This window comes from Helicoverpa armigera, chromosome 18, assembly GCF_030705265.1.
Source record: "Helicoverpa armigera isolate CAAS_96S chromosome 18, ASM3070526v1, whole genome shotgun sequence".
Classification (NCBI taxonomy): domain Eukaryota; kingdom Metazoa; phylum Arthropoda; class Insecta; order Lepidoptera; family Noctuidae; genus Helicoverpa; species Helicoverpa armigera.
In genome coordinates, this window is record NC_087137.1 from 1,565,358 (window position 1) to 1,586,364 (window position 21,007).

Consider the following 21,007-nt stretch of genomic DNA (forward strand, 5'->3'; position numbering starts at 1 on the left):
TACTGACGTAAAACTAGTGAGTGATAACGACCTACGGGAATACCTTTCCTTCGATAAAATAAATGCGAACTGTTGACAAACAATTGCTGAAGTTAAGCAAAATATTGTGAATCCTAATAAAGCTACCTCAATATATGCAATCTTATGCACTAAATTAAGGAAGGATTAAATTGAATAACCTATTCTAAGAAAATTATGAAAAAAAAGTAACAAAAGTCTAGATATTTTCGCATTACCTTTTGACATCCAAACGTCCTCCACACCACAAATTAGCGAAGTGCTCAGCAAAATGCTAATTTAGGAGTGTCAGTGTGCCGATATCGAATCACTCTGTAAACAACAGCTAAACTTAGCCATACTGCTATAAATATGAGAATTAAACACCTCTATAACAAGTTTATTTTCTACCCAAGACGTTAAAAGCAGTTCGTGGTTGAGATTCGGTCGTATTAAACGGTTTGTGAACATAATTTGTGGCTGCCATTTGACTGCTACACGTGGCGAACTGAAAACTGTAGTATAGTTATAGTAGTAAGCTGAACTATAGGTAGACAAGCATGTTTGTAGATAGATTATTCAAATGTTGCTGGTGCAAAGTCGCAAAGAAGCCTCTTGAAATAGGATTAGAAAAGCTTTGATACTTTTTGATAAACCATTCAACATTAAGGGATGTTTCAACCGAAATGGCGAAGCTGATGTTAAGTACCCCTACTATATCTAATAAATCACATACTATTAGGTAAAACATACCTATGACGTATATTTATGGTTACACAAGTGCATACGTCATAAGCCAAGTTCAACCTCGTATATTCGCCAAATCATCCCTCTTAACCTACAAAAGGTCACCCGGGTGCCATCTTTATGACCACGCAATAGAGACATACAAATATTCACTGTACGCCCTTGTTATTTGGCATTACCTTCCTCGGATTGCGATTTAGTATAGAAATTTTTAAACATGAAGCCTTTTTTGAGATGTGGATTTTTTGGGATGAAAATAGTCTCTTGCTGTAGGTGCACCGGGAGTGTCACATCTCTACTGAGAAAACCATCTTTTTTTTCATTGATTCTGAAACCCTTGAGTCTTGGCCGCGGTAGTTCTTCAAACGTTTCCGCAAAAAATCAGGAAACTAGTTACATAAACAGTCGTGTCCAAAGTAGGTACATATGTGGTTGACGTATATGGAGGAAGAGCATGAATAAGAAGGTAAGCTAGATCAAATCTCTCTGGCAAAGCACAAAAAGACCTAACCCCAATGACAACAGGAAAATAAGTAGACATAGAAGGAAATCGTATTTATCTCAAGATTTTATCGAATACATTTTGCGATCGAATTGGATAACCTACCAAAAAAAAACAGCAAAATAAAAATATTCTATGACGAGTATGTCCTGTAGGTGTCCAGTATCACACAGTAACCTGCGCGGGAGCAGACAATTGCGCGGACGCACATCCGCCGTCACAATCACCTCGCCCGTACACGTTACACAACACCTCACCTAGCTGATGTATGTTCACGACTTCTGTAGGTATGAGGTGAGCAGAGAGGGTGAGCGGAGAAAATAGTGCTGTCATGCTGCAACCGTGTAGACCTATATGGTTGAGTATGGTTATGGTTTATGCAATAACATAACAAAGAAATAAAAAATTACCAAGCGTGACAACTGTAACAAGGTCCTAGATTGTTGCTGTTCTTATGGTATGATTTTTACTTGGGGAAAAATTCATCCATCATAATATATTTGGTTTGCTAGAGTCTAGAGAACGAGTGACGAATATTTTTCTCACATAGAACTTCTTCCCACTATTGTGGTCTAAGTAAAGATGGAGGAAATCATCTTCAAGACACCTGGACTTAAAAGTGACATTTTCAATTCGCAGCGTGCTGAAAAGCTCATTTCTTCTGAACTCTGTACCACAAGAGGCCTGTGCCCTGCTGATTGCAGCAGGAAGAAAGACTGGTGATTGCAGCTATGAAACAACTCGGTCATCAGCTAATAAAGTTTGAGGAAACAATCAGAACATTCCTAGAAAACAACAAAGTAAAAGCCTATTATGTAATAAGTGATACTGACGGGAGATACAAGATAGCAAGATGACGGACAATGCTAGGAACTGCTTGTATTATCTCATATCCGTAACTCATTTATTTGTTACGACGTATATTAGCGCACGCGACGTTTTGCTAGCATTCCTGAATATATTTTGAGATGTTATGAACTATTAGGTGATTATTAGGGAAGGAGATAGTCTTACATCAGGTGTAAACCGCACGGATTGATAGGATAAGGATGTGTGTCATCAATGTCTATGTTATAAGGAATTCCGTGTTTTGGGAGGCACGGAAATTAATATATTGTCCTGGATTTCTTTGGCAGTAATTTTTTCTTCGTGACAACACTGACAACCAATCTGGAGGTACTCTGGATGCCGACAAGGTTTTGAAAAATGGGTAGGCAAATGACGATGCACCCACGGGGGTTCTCCTAACCCCCATTTTACAAGTAAGGTGTATTTAAATAGCTCTTAGTAGGGCACGCGATTGCTATCAACTTGGCACTAACCCAGACATAATGACCTGGAAAACCTTATTATGCTAAGAACAGAGTAATGTATGCAGCATAGATGGCCACAAAACGTAATGAGTCAAGCTTACTATGTAATATTACCAACTAACGTCTGCCGTGGGATCTTTTCGACGAACCTGTATAGAAAAAAAAAAACTTGATAATTGAGCTGTCTAACACTGAAATATATTTTCAAATCGGATCAGTAGTTCATCACATTAGGGCGTTCAAGAAACGTAACAAACTCTTCAGCATAACATTCCTTGTGGCTTTACTGAATTAAATAATTAATTCGTGGAGTTTCAGTTAATAAACTTACAAATGGACTAGCTAGTAATTTTCTCCCACACCCATTTGAAGAAAAGATATTAATCTAGGTCCTCATTCCTGTTGAATAACACGACGGTGCGAGAAAGTGAAATAGTCACGCAGAGCTTACTTGCAATATAGTGCATTTAAAATATACTTGCCTATAGTATGTATGCTTATTATCTTTCTTTACCGTAAAATATTGATTAGTAGATCAAGCGCTTCTTGTTAGTAAATATTGAACTAAGCAATTGGTTATGGGTTTGACAGCTATTTTCGTGCTCGTCAACTTTTTATTTGATTTCGTAAATAAGTACCTACTCGTGCTGAGTTCTGTAAGCTTCTGGTACCGCATGGACCAATGTTGAAAACTTATACCTTCTAGGTATACTTAGCTTAGCTCCATACTACTGAAGTGTTTGTTTGTTTGCTTGAACGCGCCAAAGTCAAGAACCAATTTGAAAAATTCAATCAGAAAAATTTAAGTATTAATTTTTCTATCTGGTGGGCAGAGTCAAAGCTGGCTTAAGTTTTTTGCTTTGCAAAATAGTTACTGCGTACCTATATTTTATTTGTATTCGCCGCTTTAACCAAAATTCACCCACATTCACAAAGTTTCTAGGCCAAAACTCGACCGCAAAATCTAAACACGAGTAATATCGTCGAGCTATAAACATCTTACACATATTCGCCATGAACCAGTAAAGTGAATAAATCATAAATTCTATAAATATTAGTTCAGTTTGGCGAGTGACGCGGCCTCTTATGTAAGCAATGTGCTATTTGAACCAAGGTATGGGGTTTAGAGAGAACTCCGTGGTTGGTACAGAGAGGTACCAGAGTCGTGAGGACCGTAACACATGTCTGAAAGTTTCAGAAAGTAGGTTCGTGATGGGGATCTACTTTCAAGTTAAGATATTTTCAAAGGCGGTTTTAGATAACGAAGCTTTCTGTATTGATCAAGATTATTTGTAAGAATAGAGAAGAGATCAGCGTACTAAAAAGGTCCATGACAACTCTAGTAAAAGTAGACCAGCCATTTTCAAAATTTAGCCATTTCTTTATATCTACTTCCTACTACATAAGTATGTACCTACTTTTAATAAGGGAGTGTAGGTACTCGTAGCCATCAATATATCAGCCGCCCTACTCTACGACTACTGAGGTTTCATTTCATTAAATGGCTATACATTGTTATACATACGGTGATTTAACGTATAAAACAGCTGTTTTCAACAGTTTACTAATTACCTCGTTGATCTTATAGTCGCTAAGCACTACTATGCCCAGGATATCAAATTCGATTCCAGAGCCGACCCCAATAAAATTCAGAAAAGGCTGATGATCGCTATAAAAATATTGTCAGCATCGATTCATACAGTATTGTTTCACTGAGTTTTGTTTTTCATAGACCGACAGAACATTAAGAAGAGGCAAAGATTCATCTATTCCGTTCAACTACAGTTTGCCTACCGATCTGATACCACAACAATAGGCAATGCAGTCTATTCGTGATCTAGTATTGAGAACGACAGCTAAGGATGGAGGATGCGGGCGATCGCGATGCATTGAATATGCATTCAACATGCATTGAACTAAGAACTTCCCTCTCACGGGTGCACGGGTGACAATGCAAGTGACGTGAGCTAGGCTCAACAGATTAGACGGTGTTGAGAAAAGTGATTGATCTGACCTAGTTGTGTTGGGTATGGAATGGAATGTGGTGGGAAGAATTAGATGGTTACGTTGTTTAACATTGATTCTTTTGTATTCAATGGGATTTAGGTAGAGCAAATTTTTTTCTAAGAGAGTACTTTAGGTACTCTGAAATTAAGTTTGATCTTATCACTATTTAATGAGTAGTCAACATGCATTTTGAAAGATACACTACTATAGTTTGATTGGATCATAATTATACAATTAAGAATCTTTACTTATATTATAAAAGCGAATGTAGCTCTGTCTCTGTCAGTCTCTACCAATTTCACGGCAAAACTACTGAACCTTTTATGTGTTTGTTACACAGATATTGAATAGCTTGAGAAACGACTCATTTTAATTTTTATCCAGATGCGAGAAGTAGTACCCTTGGGAGGCAGATGGAGCGGGAATCAGCTAGCTTATCGTGTCTCTTAAAATTATGTTCAAGGAGCTACGCAAGATAAAAGGATGCCTACTAAATTATATATCTTCACAACTGACGCCTACTTAGTAGCATGACTCATACTCAGACTTAACATCACTGTTACTCATGCCGCAGAAATTGAGCAAGCTACTTGATACTTCCTTGTAAACGGTCTTTCTTCTTGTTACTCATCTCAGTTCCAAATCTCCAAAACATATTTGTAACTAGCTTCTGCCCGCGGTTTCACCCGCGTCCCGGATGGTGACAAAAACTATCCTATGTCCCTCTCCTAATTTATAATTTTTAGCTTAAACGATTTAGCCATTCTTGAGTTATAACATGTGTAACTAAAAAGACTTTCTTTTATATATATAGATTTTACTTATATTTTGTTCTTAAATATAGTCGATATTCATAGCTGTAACTATCTACAAGGATGATACTAGATTCTATTGAAGAAACTAGAATCTCGTGTGTAATATCAGTTTATTCAAGAATTTACCACCACAGCCAGCCGTTATCTTTATTGATGTTTCCTTGCAACCCTGGACACCTTTCTACGTTGAGGATTAGATCCGAACTTATCCAGTTTGTACCCTTTGTGTGACAAACAGACACGATCGGTGTCCGACTTATAAATTCAAGTTTAACGAATGTGAAGACAGTGTGTAAGAGATCTTTGGAGAAGAAGAACGAATATAACTAAAATAAAATATATTTCTTCCATACTTAATCATAATTAAATTAACGAAAAGTTAATTAATTAAATACGCTCTAAGCGCCGTACTAAATTGTTAGCACAAAGTGTAGATCGGAACGTTTGCTATAAATATTTTTGTAGGCGCTTTCAATTAAGATTATTATGGCTGCAGCAAGAATTTACAACATTGTTTTAAGTGTTTTATTGCCTGTAATGTTTTCTAACACATGTAAGTACACCTTTCATTATATGATTTAATGCTAGTCAAGTTAGTTAATCTACATTTGGTTCTCCATGATACGTCAATGCCTACGTTGAGGCATGCAAAATACTGAAGTAGATTTAGTTCATTTCATTTGATAAAGTTACTAAGATTGACATTTTCTTGTAATGTTCCTCATGATTCATAAATTCCACGTCTAATAAAGAAATGTGTTCATTCCTTTAACCGTATCAATAGCTATAGCCTAGTGTAGTTATTCCAAATGGTTATTTCTCTATAGGAGACTTCTAAAAAGGCCCAAATATCTTATCCTACGCTTAATTCCAGGTGAAGCAATAAAATGTTTCGAGTGCAACAGCCACAACAACTCGGCATGCCTCGAGATGCACGTGCCGAAGATGCACGCCATCATACCGGTGGTCGAGTGCAAGGACAGGCTGGACAACACCATCGACAAGAAGGAGTTTTTCTGTAGGAAGATTACGCAGACTAGTAAGTGACTTATTATTGGTTTGACAATGAGAATTATAGGACCTTTAAATGCTTTGATTTATTTGAAACTGGTGGGTTCCCACGTTTAACGTATTTCATATACTCTAAACCTATATGTCTAATCAACTTCCTATTTAATTTTAATCGGTTCAGCCGTTACTATGAAACCTTGACTGAAAGATTAGTCGCAGTATGATGTTGATGATGCAAGATGTTGGACTCGTTGTGTAGATGCCTTTAAGGTAGTGATATTACATAAAGAACTTTTTACTTCGGGATTTATATGAACCTTAATGCATAGTTTACCTTTACCTATTGTAGAAGCCGAGTACTTACCTTTACAGGTACTTTAATTTTCCATATATCAAGGCTTAGATACTTATCATGAAACAAATGCATAAATGAAAACGGATATGCAAATAAAACACACATATGTGTAACTAATGCACAACCATAGACTAGTTCCCATAGACAATAATTTGCTAGTTTCGAGAGCGGAATGATGTCCCATAGTGTTGTGATGATTAAATAATAGCGTGATTATCAGTGCGTAGAGACGGTCCTATTCTGATAGAAAACCAATTTTATTTAAGCTTTTCTATTTTCATGGCCTGTTTACCAATTTTCTGAGTAAAATGTAAATGTAAAATGAGTAGGTAGTTGGAAGTTTATTTATGTCTTGCTACGGTAGTCTCGTAGTTGCTATTGATAGATTTGAGATGGAGGATCGATTCCCAAATTGGCCAAACTCCTCAGGACGCTCAGCATCAACTGTATTCAATAGTTCGTTATCCACGTTCCATGGGACTAAACACCAACTAATGCCCTCTTTCATAAGGTATAGTCTCGTTATTAACATCCGCTTCTCCTTCCAGTCTTACATCCAGACCATACTCCCGAGGTCCGCATCACCCGAGGCTGTGGCTGGGTGAAGAGCAAGCGAGCCTGCTACAAAGCTGACAACATGGACCACTTGGAAACTGTCTGCCAATGCTTCGGGGACCTCTGCAACGCGGCAACCACGCTAGAACACGTCAAACTGACGGTTTTAGCAACCGTTGCCACTTTTCTCGCTGCGTTCAAAACATGGCGGGGGACTGTTTGAATTCTGAACACGTCAAACTGACAGTTCTATCAACTGTTGCCATTTCTTCTCGCTGCGTTCAAAACATGGCGGGATAGTGTTTGAATAATTATAGAACTCGGTGTTTATGTTAAACGATACTTAAGATTCATTATGTAAAGGAATTTCGTATTAAGGGCTGGATTTTGAACCAAAAGACTGGAGTAGACTGGATTTCGGAATCAGCAATTCTGTATTCGTGAGGGATAATAAAAAAATAAAGTACCTAAGTATACCTACCTAATATAGCTTAAGTATAATTCTGTCATCATGCTTGGGGATTTTCAAAATCTCTTTTAGCGACTTGCATTGTTTTATGCAACATTGATAACAAAATGTTAATCATGTCTGAAAATAAAAAGATCAAAGATCAATGAAAAGCTATAGGTTATCATCTCCATTTGTAAACTGCGATACTTACGATAGATATCTTATTAAGATTAAATAAACTATGTCATTAATGATCTGTTTGTTTAATTACTTTCCATGTGCTATATGCAATCCGTGATGTGTCCGTCTAATCCGTCTATGTATGAAAACTTTACTTCAATTACGGTATTGATTTTCATAGAATCTTTTTCCTCTTTTAAGTAGATCTAGAAGAAAATGATCTTATTAAATTGATATATTAAACTTTCCCTTGATTTCTTTTTCGTTTTCTCATTATGTTTTCAGGTGTCTCCACACAAATGACATAGGTATATTTACTAACATAAGGCCAAGGTTACTATAAAGTTAGATACGTTATCACTTCCAGACAACCTTTGCATTCAATGAGGGATGAATGGAATTGTTTGAGGAAGTAGCTGCAGCATTTAGCATATGTATATTCATTCCTATAGAATAATGAGTTCGAATACGGCAAAGGTAGAGCTTATTCCCTGAAACTTAGACTTTACTTACGGCATGGAATGTCAGAATTTTGTAACATCTCTGGTGTGTAGAATGGGAAAAATCATCGTAGATTCACAGAAAAGTACCGTCATAATTTTACTCACCATCCTGACTTCTGCCGCATCTCAACTCTTTCGTAAAGTCCTGTTTGTCAATAGTTTATTCAGTTTTTAATTATTCAACATAAAAAATTAAAAACCCGAATTCTTCGAAACGTATCAAGAATTATATTTTCGTAGTATTTATTATATGTAGTTGATCTTGTTTTCAAAAAGCGCTCTTGAACTTCACGTCGTCATAATTACGTTCCGATAACACAGAATAAGTCGGCGCGTCACATCTTTATAGGCAAAGCATTATAGCGTACAGTTAGTGACCATCGGTCCAGCTTCCAACTCGCTGTGTAAACATTGTAACGTATTAATTAGTATTCAATTATAGTGGAAAAAGTGGTTGTAACAAAATGAAGGAGTTTCTGAAAGTCTCGTTGGTTTTTGCTTTCTGTGTAAGATATGGTATGTTAGTGTTTCTAAAAAGTTTAGTGACTAAAATTCATATATGTGACCAACTAACTGTTACCCTCGGTTCCACTGGAATACCGGGTTAACTTTGTTCTACGACCGGATAAATATTAGTCTTTTGTCAGGCTCTAAAATATCTGTGTACAAAATTTCGTGGTCTCGGGTTCGATTCCCGAGTCGAAATGTTGACTTGGACTTTGTTTCACAAGGCAGCCCAGAGTCTGAAAGTTGGGGATTAATAATACACCCAACACATCTATACTCCTGGTGTGTCAGATTGTCTTTATCCACAAAAAAAACATTTTACTATGCAGAGTGAGAGCTCTCGTAATGTGATGTACCTACTATTAATGAGTAATTAGATCACTCAGTAACATTCTTTGTAAGGCTAGGCTTCTTTTCTTTAATTAATTTAATTAAAACTCTTCAACATTTGTGGAAATTATTCTCCAGCCGCATCCATCCGCTGCTTCGAATGCAACAGCCAAAACAACTCGATGTGTCTGGACCCCACCATCTATGATAAGGAGACGCTGAACAACTTCTTGCCGATAGCAGAGTGCGGGCATGGCGTCTACTCTTCCCACAGCGACTTCTTCTGCAGGAAGATTGTGCAGACCAGTAAGTTGGGGACAGCGGGCTTCGAGGTCCTAAATGGACCTTGAAGGAGGAATAAATAATGGATGGAGTTCTGTAATAAACGATAACTATTTCAAGCGGTTTGGGGGAACTACTTTCTTCCCGGGATGGGGATAAAAAGTACGTGCATATTTTGGAATTTAAATATGCACATCAGAATTTTTTTCCATACTTAACCTATCTTTGAAAGACCCTAGTAACAAATCCTGGGTAGTAATCTATAGTATCCATTACATAATTAAATATCCATTCTATGTACAACAGTTAATTATTTAATACCTAAATCATTATTCACTTTATACACAATTGAATACTATTGCTTGAGGGCCGCAGCTAGATCAGTTGATAGGTTTGCAATACATATGTACAGTTAAATTAATTGTTGTGGTACCTATGTACTTTAGTTCTAGGTATGTTTTGAAGGTTATTAAGGGTAACATCATTTAAAGTAACATGTTGCAGTTATAACATTATTAAAAGTTTCTAACAATTAACAATTACCCGTTCAAAGGACGGCAAACGACATGTTAATATTGCTTTCACAGTATCGGATTTTCTTCTCGATTTTCCGGGCTTATTTAATCCGCGCGACACTTTTTGATCGTGAAAAATCTGTTGCCCGTTTTTAATGTCATTTTTGTACTGATGGTTTTCAATTTGTTTTACTGTCACGCCAATACGAACCTGGGGATGTCGCTCGTTTTTTCCGCTCTAAAATCGACCAATATGATAAGTTGTGTCACTCGAAACATATTTCACATAATAAATCCTAGTTTCAAATCTATTATTGTCAACTACTGTTAACATTAACCTTCTCTTCCAGTCCTCCACAAAGGCTACGAGCCAGAGGTCCGAGTGACCCGCAGCTGCGGCTGGGTGCGTCACCACCGACCCTGCTACAAGGCTGACAACGAAGACCACTTGGAGACAGTCTGCCAGTGCTTCGAAGACGAGTGTAATGCGGCCTCCAGGGTACATGGAGCAGTTCTGCTGGTGGCGACTGTAGTGGGAGTGATGGGATTGTGATTAAATGCAGTATTATTTTGGGTGGTTGTTTTTATTTTTACATTTAATTTTTGATCTGGAAAGATATTTGATATAATGGTAATTTTCTTTAGGTATAATTTCTGCAGTTATTTATGAAAAATTAACTGCTGAACAAAACGCTACTCATCATCATACTCCTGACCTTACCCAGCCAGGACAAACCTTTTGAGTAATTTTTGTTTAACAGCAGTCGTAGAAGCTAATTGCAGAAAAAAACTACTGAAAATAGCTGATATGGCGCTTACTCAGACGTTATTCAAGCAATTTGGGCACAAAATATACTGCTATTAGCTGTGTAATAGCGACGTAAAAGATGAATAATTCTTGAATAATTGTACGACAAGCTGAATCTAGACACACGGCAGTGTGTCCGCCAAGTTCGAGCAAAAAAAGCGACACACCGGCCGTGGGTTATATTACACGAACCATTTCGGGCCAAATTCGACCCCCCTATAACTCAAAATCTATTTTATTTACACATTTCAAATTTCTAGTATCTGTTGAGACCCCCTCACTTATCTAAAATACAAAATTTAATTAATATACCTATTGTAGGTCTTGAGATATTGACGTCAGAAAATCGCTATTTTTACTATACACTCACTGACTGACTGATTCACTGACTCACTCATCAAAAACCTAGACCACTTCCAATGGTAGTATTGACTTGAAATTTGGCATGGAGGTCGGTCTTTATGTCAAGGTAAAGGGAAAAATCTGAAAATGGCCAAGTGTGAGTCGGTTTCAAAATAATGAAGGTGTAAAATACCCAGTGTAAATTTATACCCCTAAGGAACTAAAACGAACTAAATTTATCTATATTTATATAATATATCTTCGAATGGTCGTACCGATCTGAAATTCGTTACAAAGGTTTGTATTTAGTCAAAGTAAAAATCTGAAAACGGCCAAGTGTGAGTCACTTTCGAAAATAACGAATGTGTAACTTTGATCCACGAACATAATATATGATAACATGTCATGTCAGTCAGTTGGTAAATCTAGTCAATTTCTTTGTAAGAAGCATAGTGCATATTCAAAATTCTGAAAGATAGTATAAATGAGACATTTCCTTAACTAACTTAATCATAAGAAAAAAATAAAATAAACAACCTTACAAAAATAAATGAAATCCCACCCAAAACAAAAATGTGAAAGGTTGCCAAGTTCGATAATATGGAAATCCTTCGCCTATAAAAGAAGTGAGATCTGAATAAGTACCAAGTTCCATACACATACCTCAGTTAAAAAAAGTTACTTTTTAATAATATTACTTGGCAAGTTTTAATAGAAAATTAAATACTTGATTCATTGCGTTTAGTAGGTTTATAACAAGGTGTGTGAAAACTTGCCAAGTAACATCATTAAAAAGTAACTATTTTTAACTGAGGTATGTGTATGGAACTTGGTACTTATTCAGATCTCACTTCTTTTATAGGCGAAGGATTTCCATATTATCGAACTTGGCAACCTTTCACATTTTTGTTTTGGGTGGGATATCTTCTACATAAAAAGATTTTGTTCTTTAACACAAGTATTACAGCTCTTTTAGCCAGATGATGAGTGAATGATGAATGAACATATTATAATTGACTGAGTCCTTCAAAGCTCAGATATTCAGATCATACACAGCGTATAGCTTATTTCAGGTATATTTTAGCAAGAAGTTGATCAAATTAAATATTGACAAATCCGAACAGAGTTATACATATTCGTAGTATAATATTTTACCTATCGTATATTTTACCCTTATTTAGGCTTGATGAAAGAAATTGTAGGTGCGCATGCAACTTTACCGTGTATATATATATATATTTCGTGTAAATTTTTCACGCGCTTCCTGATAAGCCGGGTTTTGAAGAAATAAACAACATTTATTCTAGTTATGTTTTTTACGTGTAAAATATTTTTTTAGTTTATTTCAATGTAAGGGTTCAAAAATAACCATGTAAAACTTTTTTAAGAATATTATATTTATTTCGTTATTAAACTTGAGTATTTGAGTATAAAATTCCACATCATTATAATTAGGTTATGTTGTTCGATAATGGCGACGCACATTCTGAATAAAATCTGATTGCACAGTGGCTTACCGTCTAATGTGCATAACAGACCATAAGTGTCCATTTATTAAGTTGTGCTCTGGTTAAAAGTGGACAGCATTAAACATTTTTCGACAACTGTTCTATAATAACGCACATGCGTACTGTAAATCAAACAATTAGGATTCAGTCATATAATAATAAAAACCCACATTATAGAAAAGCTATATTATTTTTTCTTTTTTCAAATTCAGATAATTATAGAAGATTCCGATGAATTGAGAACCTCATTCTTTTAGAAGTCGGTTAAAAAATATTGCGATACGAAAAATTACATACTTAATTATAACTAATCATTGTAGTACAGAATTCATAACAGTACGATACAAATAAATAAGCATAGTAGGTACTATATACCTACTACAAACGTGCGATGCATTTTCACGTAGTAACCCTACAAAACAATTAGCACTGTCAGCCGGTTAAATGCTGACTAACTTTCCAGAACAGCTCTTCTAGCTTAAAAATGTCTAAGTACTTCTCATGAATACGTAGCAAACTCCTGCATCAGAATCTGTTAATATTACTTTAACTACAGTTAGCTGCACATGACGGTAATTTCGTACTCAAAGCGTCATAAAGTAGTTACAACAGCTATCTTTATTTCTGTTAAGTTACTATATGCTTCATAACAGAAACAACGCCTATTTTATACAGCAGCTGAATAACTGTCAAGGTGTAGTGTGTAATACAACTAAAAGAAAACAGAATACAGCTTATCCAGTATCATGCTTGATAATGGAATTTTATACCAATGTTATACAAAAGATTACACGAACTCTTGAGTATCAGGTCTTTTTATGATGATTATTCAGTTTGAAGAAATAAAATCCGCAAATTACTAAACTAATTCAGCTGATAGCATTATTATAGCAAGAAATAACTTTAATACATAATTTGGTAATACACTCAGCTTATATTCATATATAATAAAGCTTAACCCTGCATAGAGTTAAATTCTTGGCCAGTTATCTGACTTGTGTGCTGCCTGGGTATCCCAATTTTAATTGGGGTTGGCGTAGAAAGCATGCTACTCTGCTTTCCATACTCTTCTATTTGCCGTCATCTCACAAGTAACATTATTTCTTACCATATCTACTTTCACACAATCCATCCATCGTTTCTTTGGTCTTCCTCTTCCACTATGTCCTTCCAAATCCGTAAACAAAAAGCTACTCAATTTCAAAAATATATCAAACGTGTCTTACGCTGTAACGTTACATTAAAAGTATGAAAGTAACAAATGGCTCGTTTTACACAGTAATCAAAAAGGTATAGTCAATATTCAATCAAAGTTAACTCGTGCAAAAGCACTATTGATTGTTTCGTTTAAAGTCCGCAAGAGGCGCTGCTGGCATATGTGAAGAAAAACCAAGCAAACCATGGTAACTCTACCTACATTAATATCACGATATTGTTACTACCAAAAACTGGCTGCTACTTTGTAACAGTTAGGATTTTTGGGTAAATACTTAATTATCTTAATAAGTTTTAATGAGCAGCTAGCGCCGCGTGTGAAAATTAAGAGCTAATTGTATCCAATGGCAAGTGATAGTTTCGCTATGAATATGCGATTTCTTTCTCAATTAACCTTCAAAAAGTTTATTGACCATAGCATAAATAAACATTTTAACGGTTAATATGCAATAATTCAGCACACATCATTCAATCATCATTCTCCGAGCCTTTTCCCAATCATGTTGGGGTCGGCTTCCAGTCTAACCGGATTCAGCTGAGTACCAGTGCTTTACAAGAAGCGACTGCCTATCTGACCTCCTCAACCCAGTTACCCGGGCAACCCGATACCCGTTGGTTAGACTGGTGTCAGACTTACTGGCTTCTGACTACCCGTAACGACTGCCAAGGATGTTCAATGACAGCCGGGACCTACAGTTTAACGTGCCATCCGAAACACAGTCAATGGTGTCTAAGATATACTTAGAAAGTACATACAAACTTAGAAAAGTTGCATTGGTACTTGCCTGACCTGGGATGGAACCCGCGCCCTCATACTTGAGAGTTTGTCCTTTACCCACTAGGCCACCACGACTCAATAATTCAGCACACATTCACTGTAAAAAGCAAATCGACAGGCTACGCATATCCATCACTGCATGAAGCCTGTCCAGTAAACCTTTGTATGAACATCATTGTCTGAACTACCACAAACTGAAGTACTCCAGCTACAACAAAGCTTAAACAATCATTAAAAAGTACTTTATAACAAAAAAACGGAAACTCTACCGTACAGACGGCGCTTCCTGCCACAATTTAGACCTCATTGTACATTAAATACAGCATGAGTAATGTAATTATTGACCAGCTTGGTTGACACTGACCTACTGGTACCAAGGGACTGATAAAATGTGGACCATACCAGTTATCTTCTGCAAAAGGCCGTGACATTCTTGGGTCAATTTCATTAAATACCTACTCATAAACTAAAAGCAAGTGATATTTAGTTTATTAAATACGAATAACTGGTTGCTTTTTAGTTAAATTCTAGACGTTTTTAATAAATTATTTTGATTAAAATGTTTAGTGTTAATGTATTTAATTTTTATAACAGCGCCATCTATACAAATTATAGGAAACTACGCAATAACCTGTAAAGTTACAGAATATTTCTCATTGTGCACAGATAGCGCTGTACACAATATGTGAATAGTTGAAAATTGGTGTAGAGAGAGCTTTTTGTTTGAAGAAAAACATATTTTTCATATAAATTAAATGAAGATTACCAACATGCCACTAAGAAATCGTTTAAAACATAATTGGAGTTAGACAATTTTTGTTGGTAAATGTATAAAAATGTCTCTCAAACGAAATTCTTATTGTTGTTGATATCATCACCCATTAGAATTTGCAATCCAACAATTTTAATAATGTAGGCATCTTGCCAAGTTTTATAGATAGTGATCAACAATTTGAAACTGTTTAACAAGTCAGGTTGGCCGAGTGGTCTAAGGCGCCAGATTTAAGCTCTGGTTCCCGAGAGGGAGCGTGGGTTCGAACCCCACACCTGACAAATAAATTGATCACTTGTGATCTCTTTTTGCCTTTTTTGTGTTTTTATTAACATAGTTATGCAATTTAAAGTTATTGTTACACATAACGTTAGTCACATTTTGTCTTTGTTAGAGTACTACCGACAATGATGCATTGTCGTTAACCAATTCAGAAATGTCTTTATTCTAAGTTATTCTAATTTATTTATTCTAAGTTAACCAAATTATGTGAAAAATTTATACTTTAGTATAAACCTAGTTTTCAATTCTACACAAGCAAAGACATGCCAAAGCTATAGCACTCCTACAGAACCTAAATATTTCAACCCAAAAGGTATTGATTTTTATTTCTGACATTCAATTAAATAGAGTTCATTGCTACAGTTCAAGGGTAAACAGCAAAGGTTAACGGTGTCGCATCCCCTCACCCCCTACTCCTGGAATTTACCTGCGTAGGGCTTTCATAGAACTGGGATGGTCACAATTTGGCTAATAGGTTTCGAAATAATAGGTGCATGGGTTATGTAGGTTTTATTTAATGTCTTATTGTGGTTTTACTAAGGTTAACGTGGCCCATAGTATTGTAGGGAATAACTTTATAAAAATTTTACTGAATGACAGGATCATGAACAGTAGATATTTACTAGTAGAAGCAGTTCTCAATCAATTAATTATTACGTGGGATGTCAGCACCTTCAAAGCTTCATTGTGTTGAAGCTGGAAGAAGTGGGATAAACAAACTTTTTCATCAGAGAAAATCCTCTCTTTTAGACTAGAGTCTCACTAGTAGAAAACAGCTGAAAACCGCTTAATCTCTTTATTATCATCTGTCTTACCTTCACATCGAATACTCCATTGTTTGCTCAAGCAAGATAAAGGTTCGGGACATTTCTAGACCGGCCTACTAATCCAAATAAACGAATATATTCGCTGACACCAACTGCGCAATATCTAGTACTTGCAATGTTATGTAAACAAACTCTTCGGAAATTTACTAGAATACCCTGGAACTGTCCTTATCATCCACAATTCCCATATCAAAGGAAAAACAACCTTAACTCGTGTACACAGAGGCTATTTCAGAATAACAGATGATCAGATTATTTTGAATCACTCACACTTCAATCTGATTCAATATTTACGCACACATGCAAAGGTTTAGTGTGCGTTGTTCTTGTTTGTGTGCGTGTCCTCAGAAAATGGTCACTTCCAGTCGTTGCAGTGTTTTTGTGCAAACTACGTTATGATATTATAAATAAACAATATTGAATTGATAACGGTTAGGTATTAGTAGACCTTTCTATTACATTTATAGCCTTTTGACAACTCAACTCAGTAATTGTTCTATTATTGACTATCTTTGGCAGTCGTTACGGGCAACTGGGTTAAGGGGGTCAGATAGGCAGTCGTTCCTTTTGGAACACTGGTACCTACTTACTCAGCTACATCCAGTTAGACTGGAAGCCGACCTCAACATAGTTTGGAAAAGGCTCGGGAGATGATGATGAGGTTCTGGGTTTTCCTCTATGACAGCAACCCATCCACACTATCTCAAAAATTGCTAACGATCTAAAAGTTAAAGGTGGCTATGACCACTTACACATTTTTCCAGACAGGTTGAAGAAGGCTTAAATTATTATGTCTATGAAATAACTACCTAATGCTTTACTATACCTATGATGAATTTACACGAATTCACCCAACACATGCCGCGTACATGCGGTTTCCCATTTGTCACGTTTTTACCAACGCCTACAAAATATACCTAATTCATGAATCTAACCAAAACTAGTTATTATAATAATATACGTATAAACCACTAGGTATTTCCCGGGGTTTCACTCGCGTCCCGGTCCCAGGAACCCGGACAAAATATAGCATACTTAGGTAGTTGACTTACTTACATATTACTCGGGGAGCTTTTCAACAATGAAATAATTTTTCAAATCGGTTCAGTTGTTTCGGAGCCTTTAGGGTACAAACAAACAAAACAATGTTTCTTCATTATTATATTACTGTATATAACAAGCACCTATCTATATGAAGATAGCTTGGATATTAGATATATTAATATGTTATGCCTTATCACCGTTCACCTGTCATTATTTGATATATAGACTGATAAACCATCTATCTTTCTTTATTATGTAAAATTGCGTTGTCACTGTTTCCACCTACTTTTTCATGATAGAGTAGAAATTTTCAACCAAAATATACATAGATATACATCTACATAAAGTAACTATATCTATCTTCATCATGTGACAATATAGTAGGCAAATGAATCACAAAAATTACCGCTACAAATAGGTACCTACTCGATAGATAGCGATACTGAAATTCCAAAATAATTATGTAGATTGGAATCAATCATAAAGATCAAATCAATGCGAAATTAACCCTGTCTGTCACTCTTTTAAGCCTTAATAACATTACATTTACATTAAATATCAGCATTGGGCTTGAGAAAGGACATAGGCTACGTCTATACGGTTGCAAGATATAGTACCCTATAAGGACGTGGGTGGTATTCCCTCTAGGTATTGCTAAGTAAAATAATAATTAAAAGGTATAGCCCAATATTAATTAGTAATATTGTATCTAGACTAAAACACAAAGTAAAGTTTTTTCAAGGAATAATGAAATGTAAACAAAACGTTTAAAACTAAAATCATGTGCTAATGCATGTTTTTCACAATGTCCATAGATGTTTGTTTTGACATCACCAAAATATGTACCTGATTAATATTTACAATTAGCAGTTTTAGTTTGTTTACATTGTTAAAGAAAAAAAATGATAACAATGTTTAGTCTAAACTTAATAAAATACGGGACGAAATCATTCATTTCTAGCTTTGATATCGGCAGAAGAAATAAAAAGCAAATATAAATAAATAACCTTTTTAAATCATAATTATATTTAGCTGATAAGCATAAAGGTCTACGCATAATTAAAGTAATATAGTCCGTAGTACTATAACAGAATAATATTTGTCATTGTCTACATACATATAAAATAACTAGCTTCCGCCCGCGAATTTGTCCGCGTGGAATAATTACTTTGGGCTAAAAAAGGTTATAGTGAGCTAACCTTAAAAGATAGACATAAGCTGTCGCAAACTTTTTTTAGAACTTTTAAAGGGAAACAATTCTGCCATACATGATTTATGCAAAACTTTAACCGTTTACGCAGCGTAAGCTATTTTGAAACATTCTTCATTGGTGCTCCGCTAGTTTTGGTCTTAGCGTGATAATATATAGCCTATAGCCTTCCTCGATAAATGGGTTACCTAACACTGAAAGAATTTTTCAAATCGGACCAGTAGTTCCTGAGATTAGCGCGTTCAAGCAAACAAACAAACTCTTCAGCTTTATAATATTAGTATAGATGTCTATAGGCATGTTGTGTACACGTGAGAGTGTGCCTGGTGATAGACGGAAACGTGACCTCTGTGCGTACAGTCAGTAAGAATGAACGATATTCAATTGAATATTAAACCCTAGCTCTTTGTTTGGTCTGAATTGAATGAACAGGCATTTGTCAGTTATTTAGGAACTTAGTATAGGTACATAAGATAAAACTCTTCAGCTCCCAAACCTTAAAATCAACCCAATTTTTATCTCAATTTGTCAAAAACAATCAGAAAATCATTTTAACATTTCCAGTATGTGTAAGGATAACATATCTGCCTGTACTGTCCTACTTAAAAACAAAGCAATTTTACCGCAATCAGTATCTACAGCCGTTTTACACCAAGCCTAAAAAACGGTTACTCACTTTTCACATTTACAGTATGAGTAAGGATTATGTATCTGCCTATGTAAAGCATGTTAGAAACACGTGACGGCTATGCTCAGAGATAGATTCAACGTGATCACTCTCGTCAATACAGCACAATAGAAATTATTGTGGGAACGATATAGTCGGCGGGGATAAAGAAATCAATATCATTTTATGAAACAGTTTTTTTTTTATATTCTTCTAATATTATAAATGTAAAAGTTTGTGAATTTGGATGTTTGTTCCTTAATCACCCTTTAAGTACATGCTCAACGGAGTTTGCTTAAACTTGTCAGTCATATAGCTTTTAAGGCAGAAAAACATATCGGCTATTCTTTATCCTAGTACGTACGAAAATTGTTTCCAAAGGAGGTGGGGGAAACCGCGAGCAGAAGCGTGTATTGTAAATTATCATTTTAAATGCAATTAATAAAATAAACAGGATCTTGTTTTTTGATATCGTTTTATATTTTAAAGGAGGATGGCAAAATAAAAAATAGGATCATAATTTATATAAGGTTAGCAGGTAGAAAGGTTTATTTATAAAACCTTTATTTTCCTTATGTGACACTAACAGACAGTATCTAACGATCGTCAATGAGGATGATACTTATCTCTGTCTTTGTAGACATTATCTTCCTTTGATGGCTGTCAAAACATGAAAACTTTCCCCTAATCCGAGATATTGTAGGTGTCTACGGGAAGCAAGAAGCGTATTCAAGCTAATAGAATAAGTATTCAAATGAATTACTTATACATTTATTTATACACTATAATTGAACACAGCTGTTCAATATCAGTAAAATAAACATTTAAATTCGTTATATAGGAAATACGGAAATACATACATACTTAATATCCGCGACACTAAATATAGAAAGAAAGAAAATAAGTTTTATTGCGCAAAATATAAGACGCATAAATGCCCTTAACAAAATGAGCATAACACCGAGAAAAAGATAATAAAAACATAAAACAAATTTAAGGGAAAATATGCGTCCTAAAGCGCACTATCACATATCCGCTCACTGTGCTCTTGTGGTTTCATCCACATTTTCTTTACGTTCAGGGATAAAGTGTAGCATATGTTACTCAGAGATAGTCTAGCTTCATCACGATTTAAAAAAATCTCAAAAAGGTTCAGTAGTTTCGGAGCCTTTAAGGTACAAACAAAAAAACCTAAAAAGCAAAACGTTTTGTACCTCTAAGATCATTGACCTCTAAGCCCTGCTACGAAACACCCTACTTGCTACGCGGCTACGGCGTAGCATGGAAACTTCCACTATCCTAGACTATTTCTATATCTATACACCATGCCGCATTGAGGGTAGGGCTTTGGAAAATCGATACAAAACAGCCTTGCTTGCTATAGTAATAGAGGGTAAGTTGATGTCTGGGTATAGCTAGACTAGCGAATTTTAAAGGTAATGAGAGAGTGGTATGCAGATGTCTGGGCAATGCTAGATAGATCA

General features: G+C 35.6%; 3 protein-coding genes and 1 non-coding gene across 4 annotated transcripts in view; 3 read left to right on the top strand and 1 right to left on the bottom strand.

Annotated features, from left to right (window-relative positions):
- Nucleotides 1-21,007, bottom strand: part of LOC110373175 (myeloid leukemia factor) — a 238,890-nt gene that overhangs the window by 179,801 nt on the left and 38,082 nt on the right. The gene's annotated exons all lie outside the window — the stretch shown is intronic.
- Nucleotides 5,469-7,634, top strand: LOC110373241 (uncharacterized). Its single transcript, XM_021330452.3, has 3 exons — nucleotides 5,469-5,934; nucleotides 6,256-6,420; nucleotides 7,296-7,634. Exons 1-3 carry the CDS (start codon nucleotides 5,868-5,870, stop codon nucleotides 7,523-7,525), a joined length of 462 nt encoding a protein of 153 aa, XP_021186127.3. The 5' UTR covers nucleotides 5,469-5,867; the 3' UTR covers nucleotides 7,526-7,634.
- On the top strand, nucleotides 8,789-10,643 carry LOC110373201 (uncharacterized). The gene is made up of 3 exons (XM_021330390.3): nucleotides 8,789-8,952; nucleotides 9,412-9,579; nucleotides 10,421-10,643. Exons 1-3 carry the CDS (start codon nucleotides 8,901-8,903, stop codon nucleotides 10,621-10,623), a joined length of 423 nt encoding a protein of 140 aa, XP_021186065.3. The 5' UTR covers nucleotides 8,789-8,900; the 3' UTR covers nucleotides 10,624-10,643.
- Nucleotides 15,691-15,774, top strand: Trnal-uaa (transfer RNA leucine (anticodon UAA)). Its single transcript has one exon. It is a non-coding gene; the product is annotated as a tRNA-Leu (tRNA).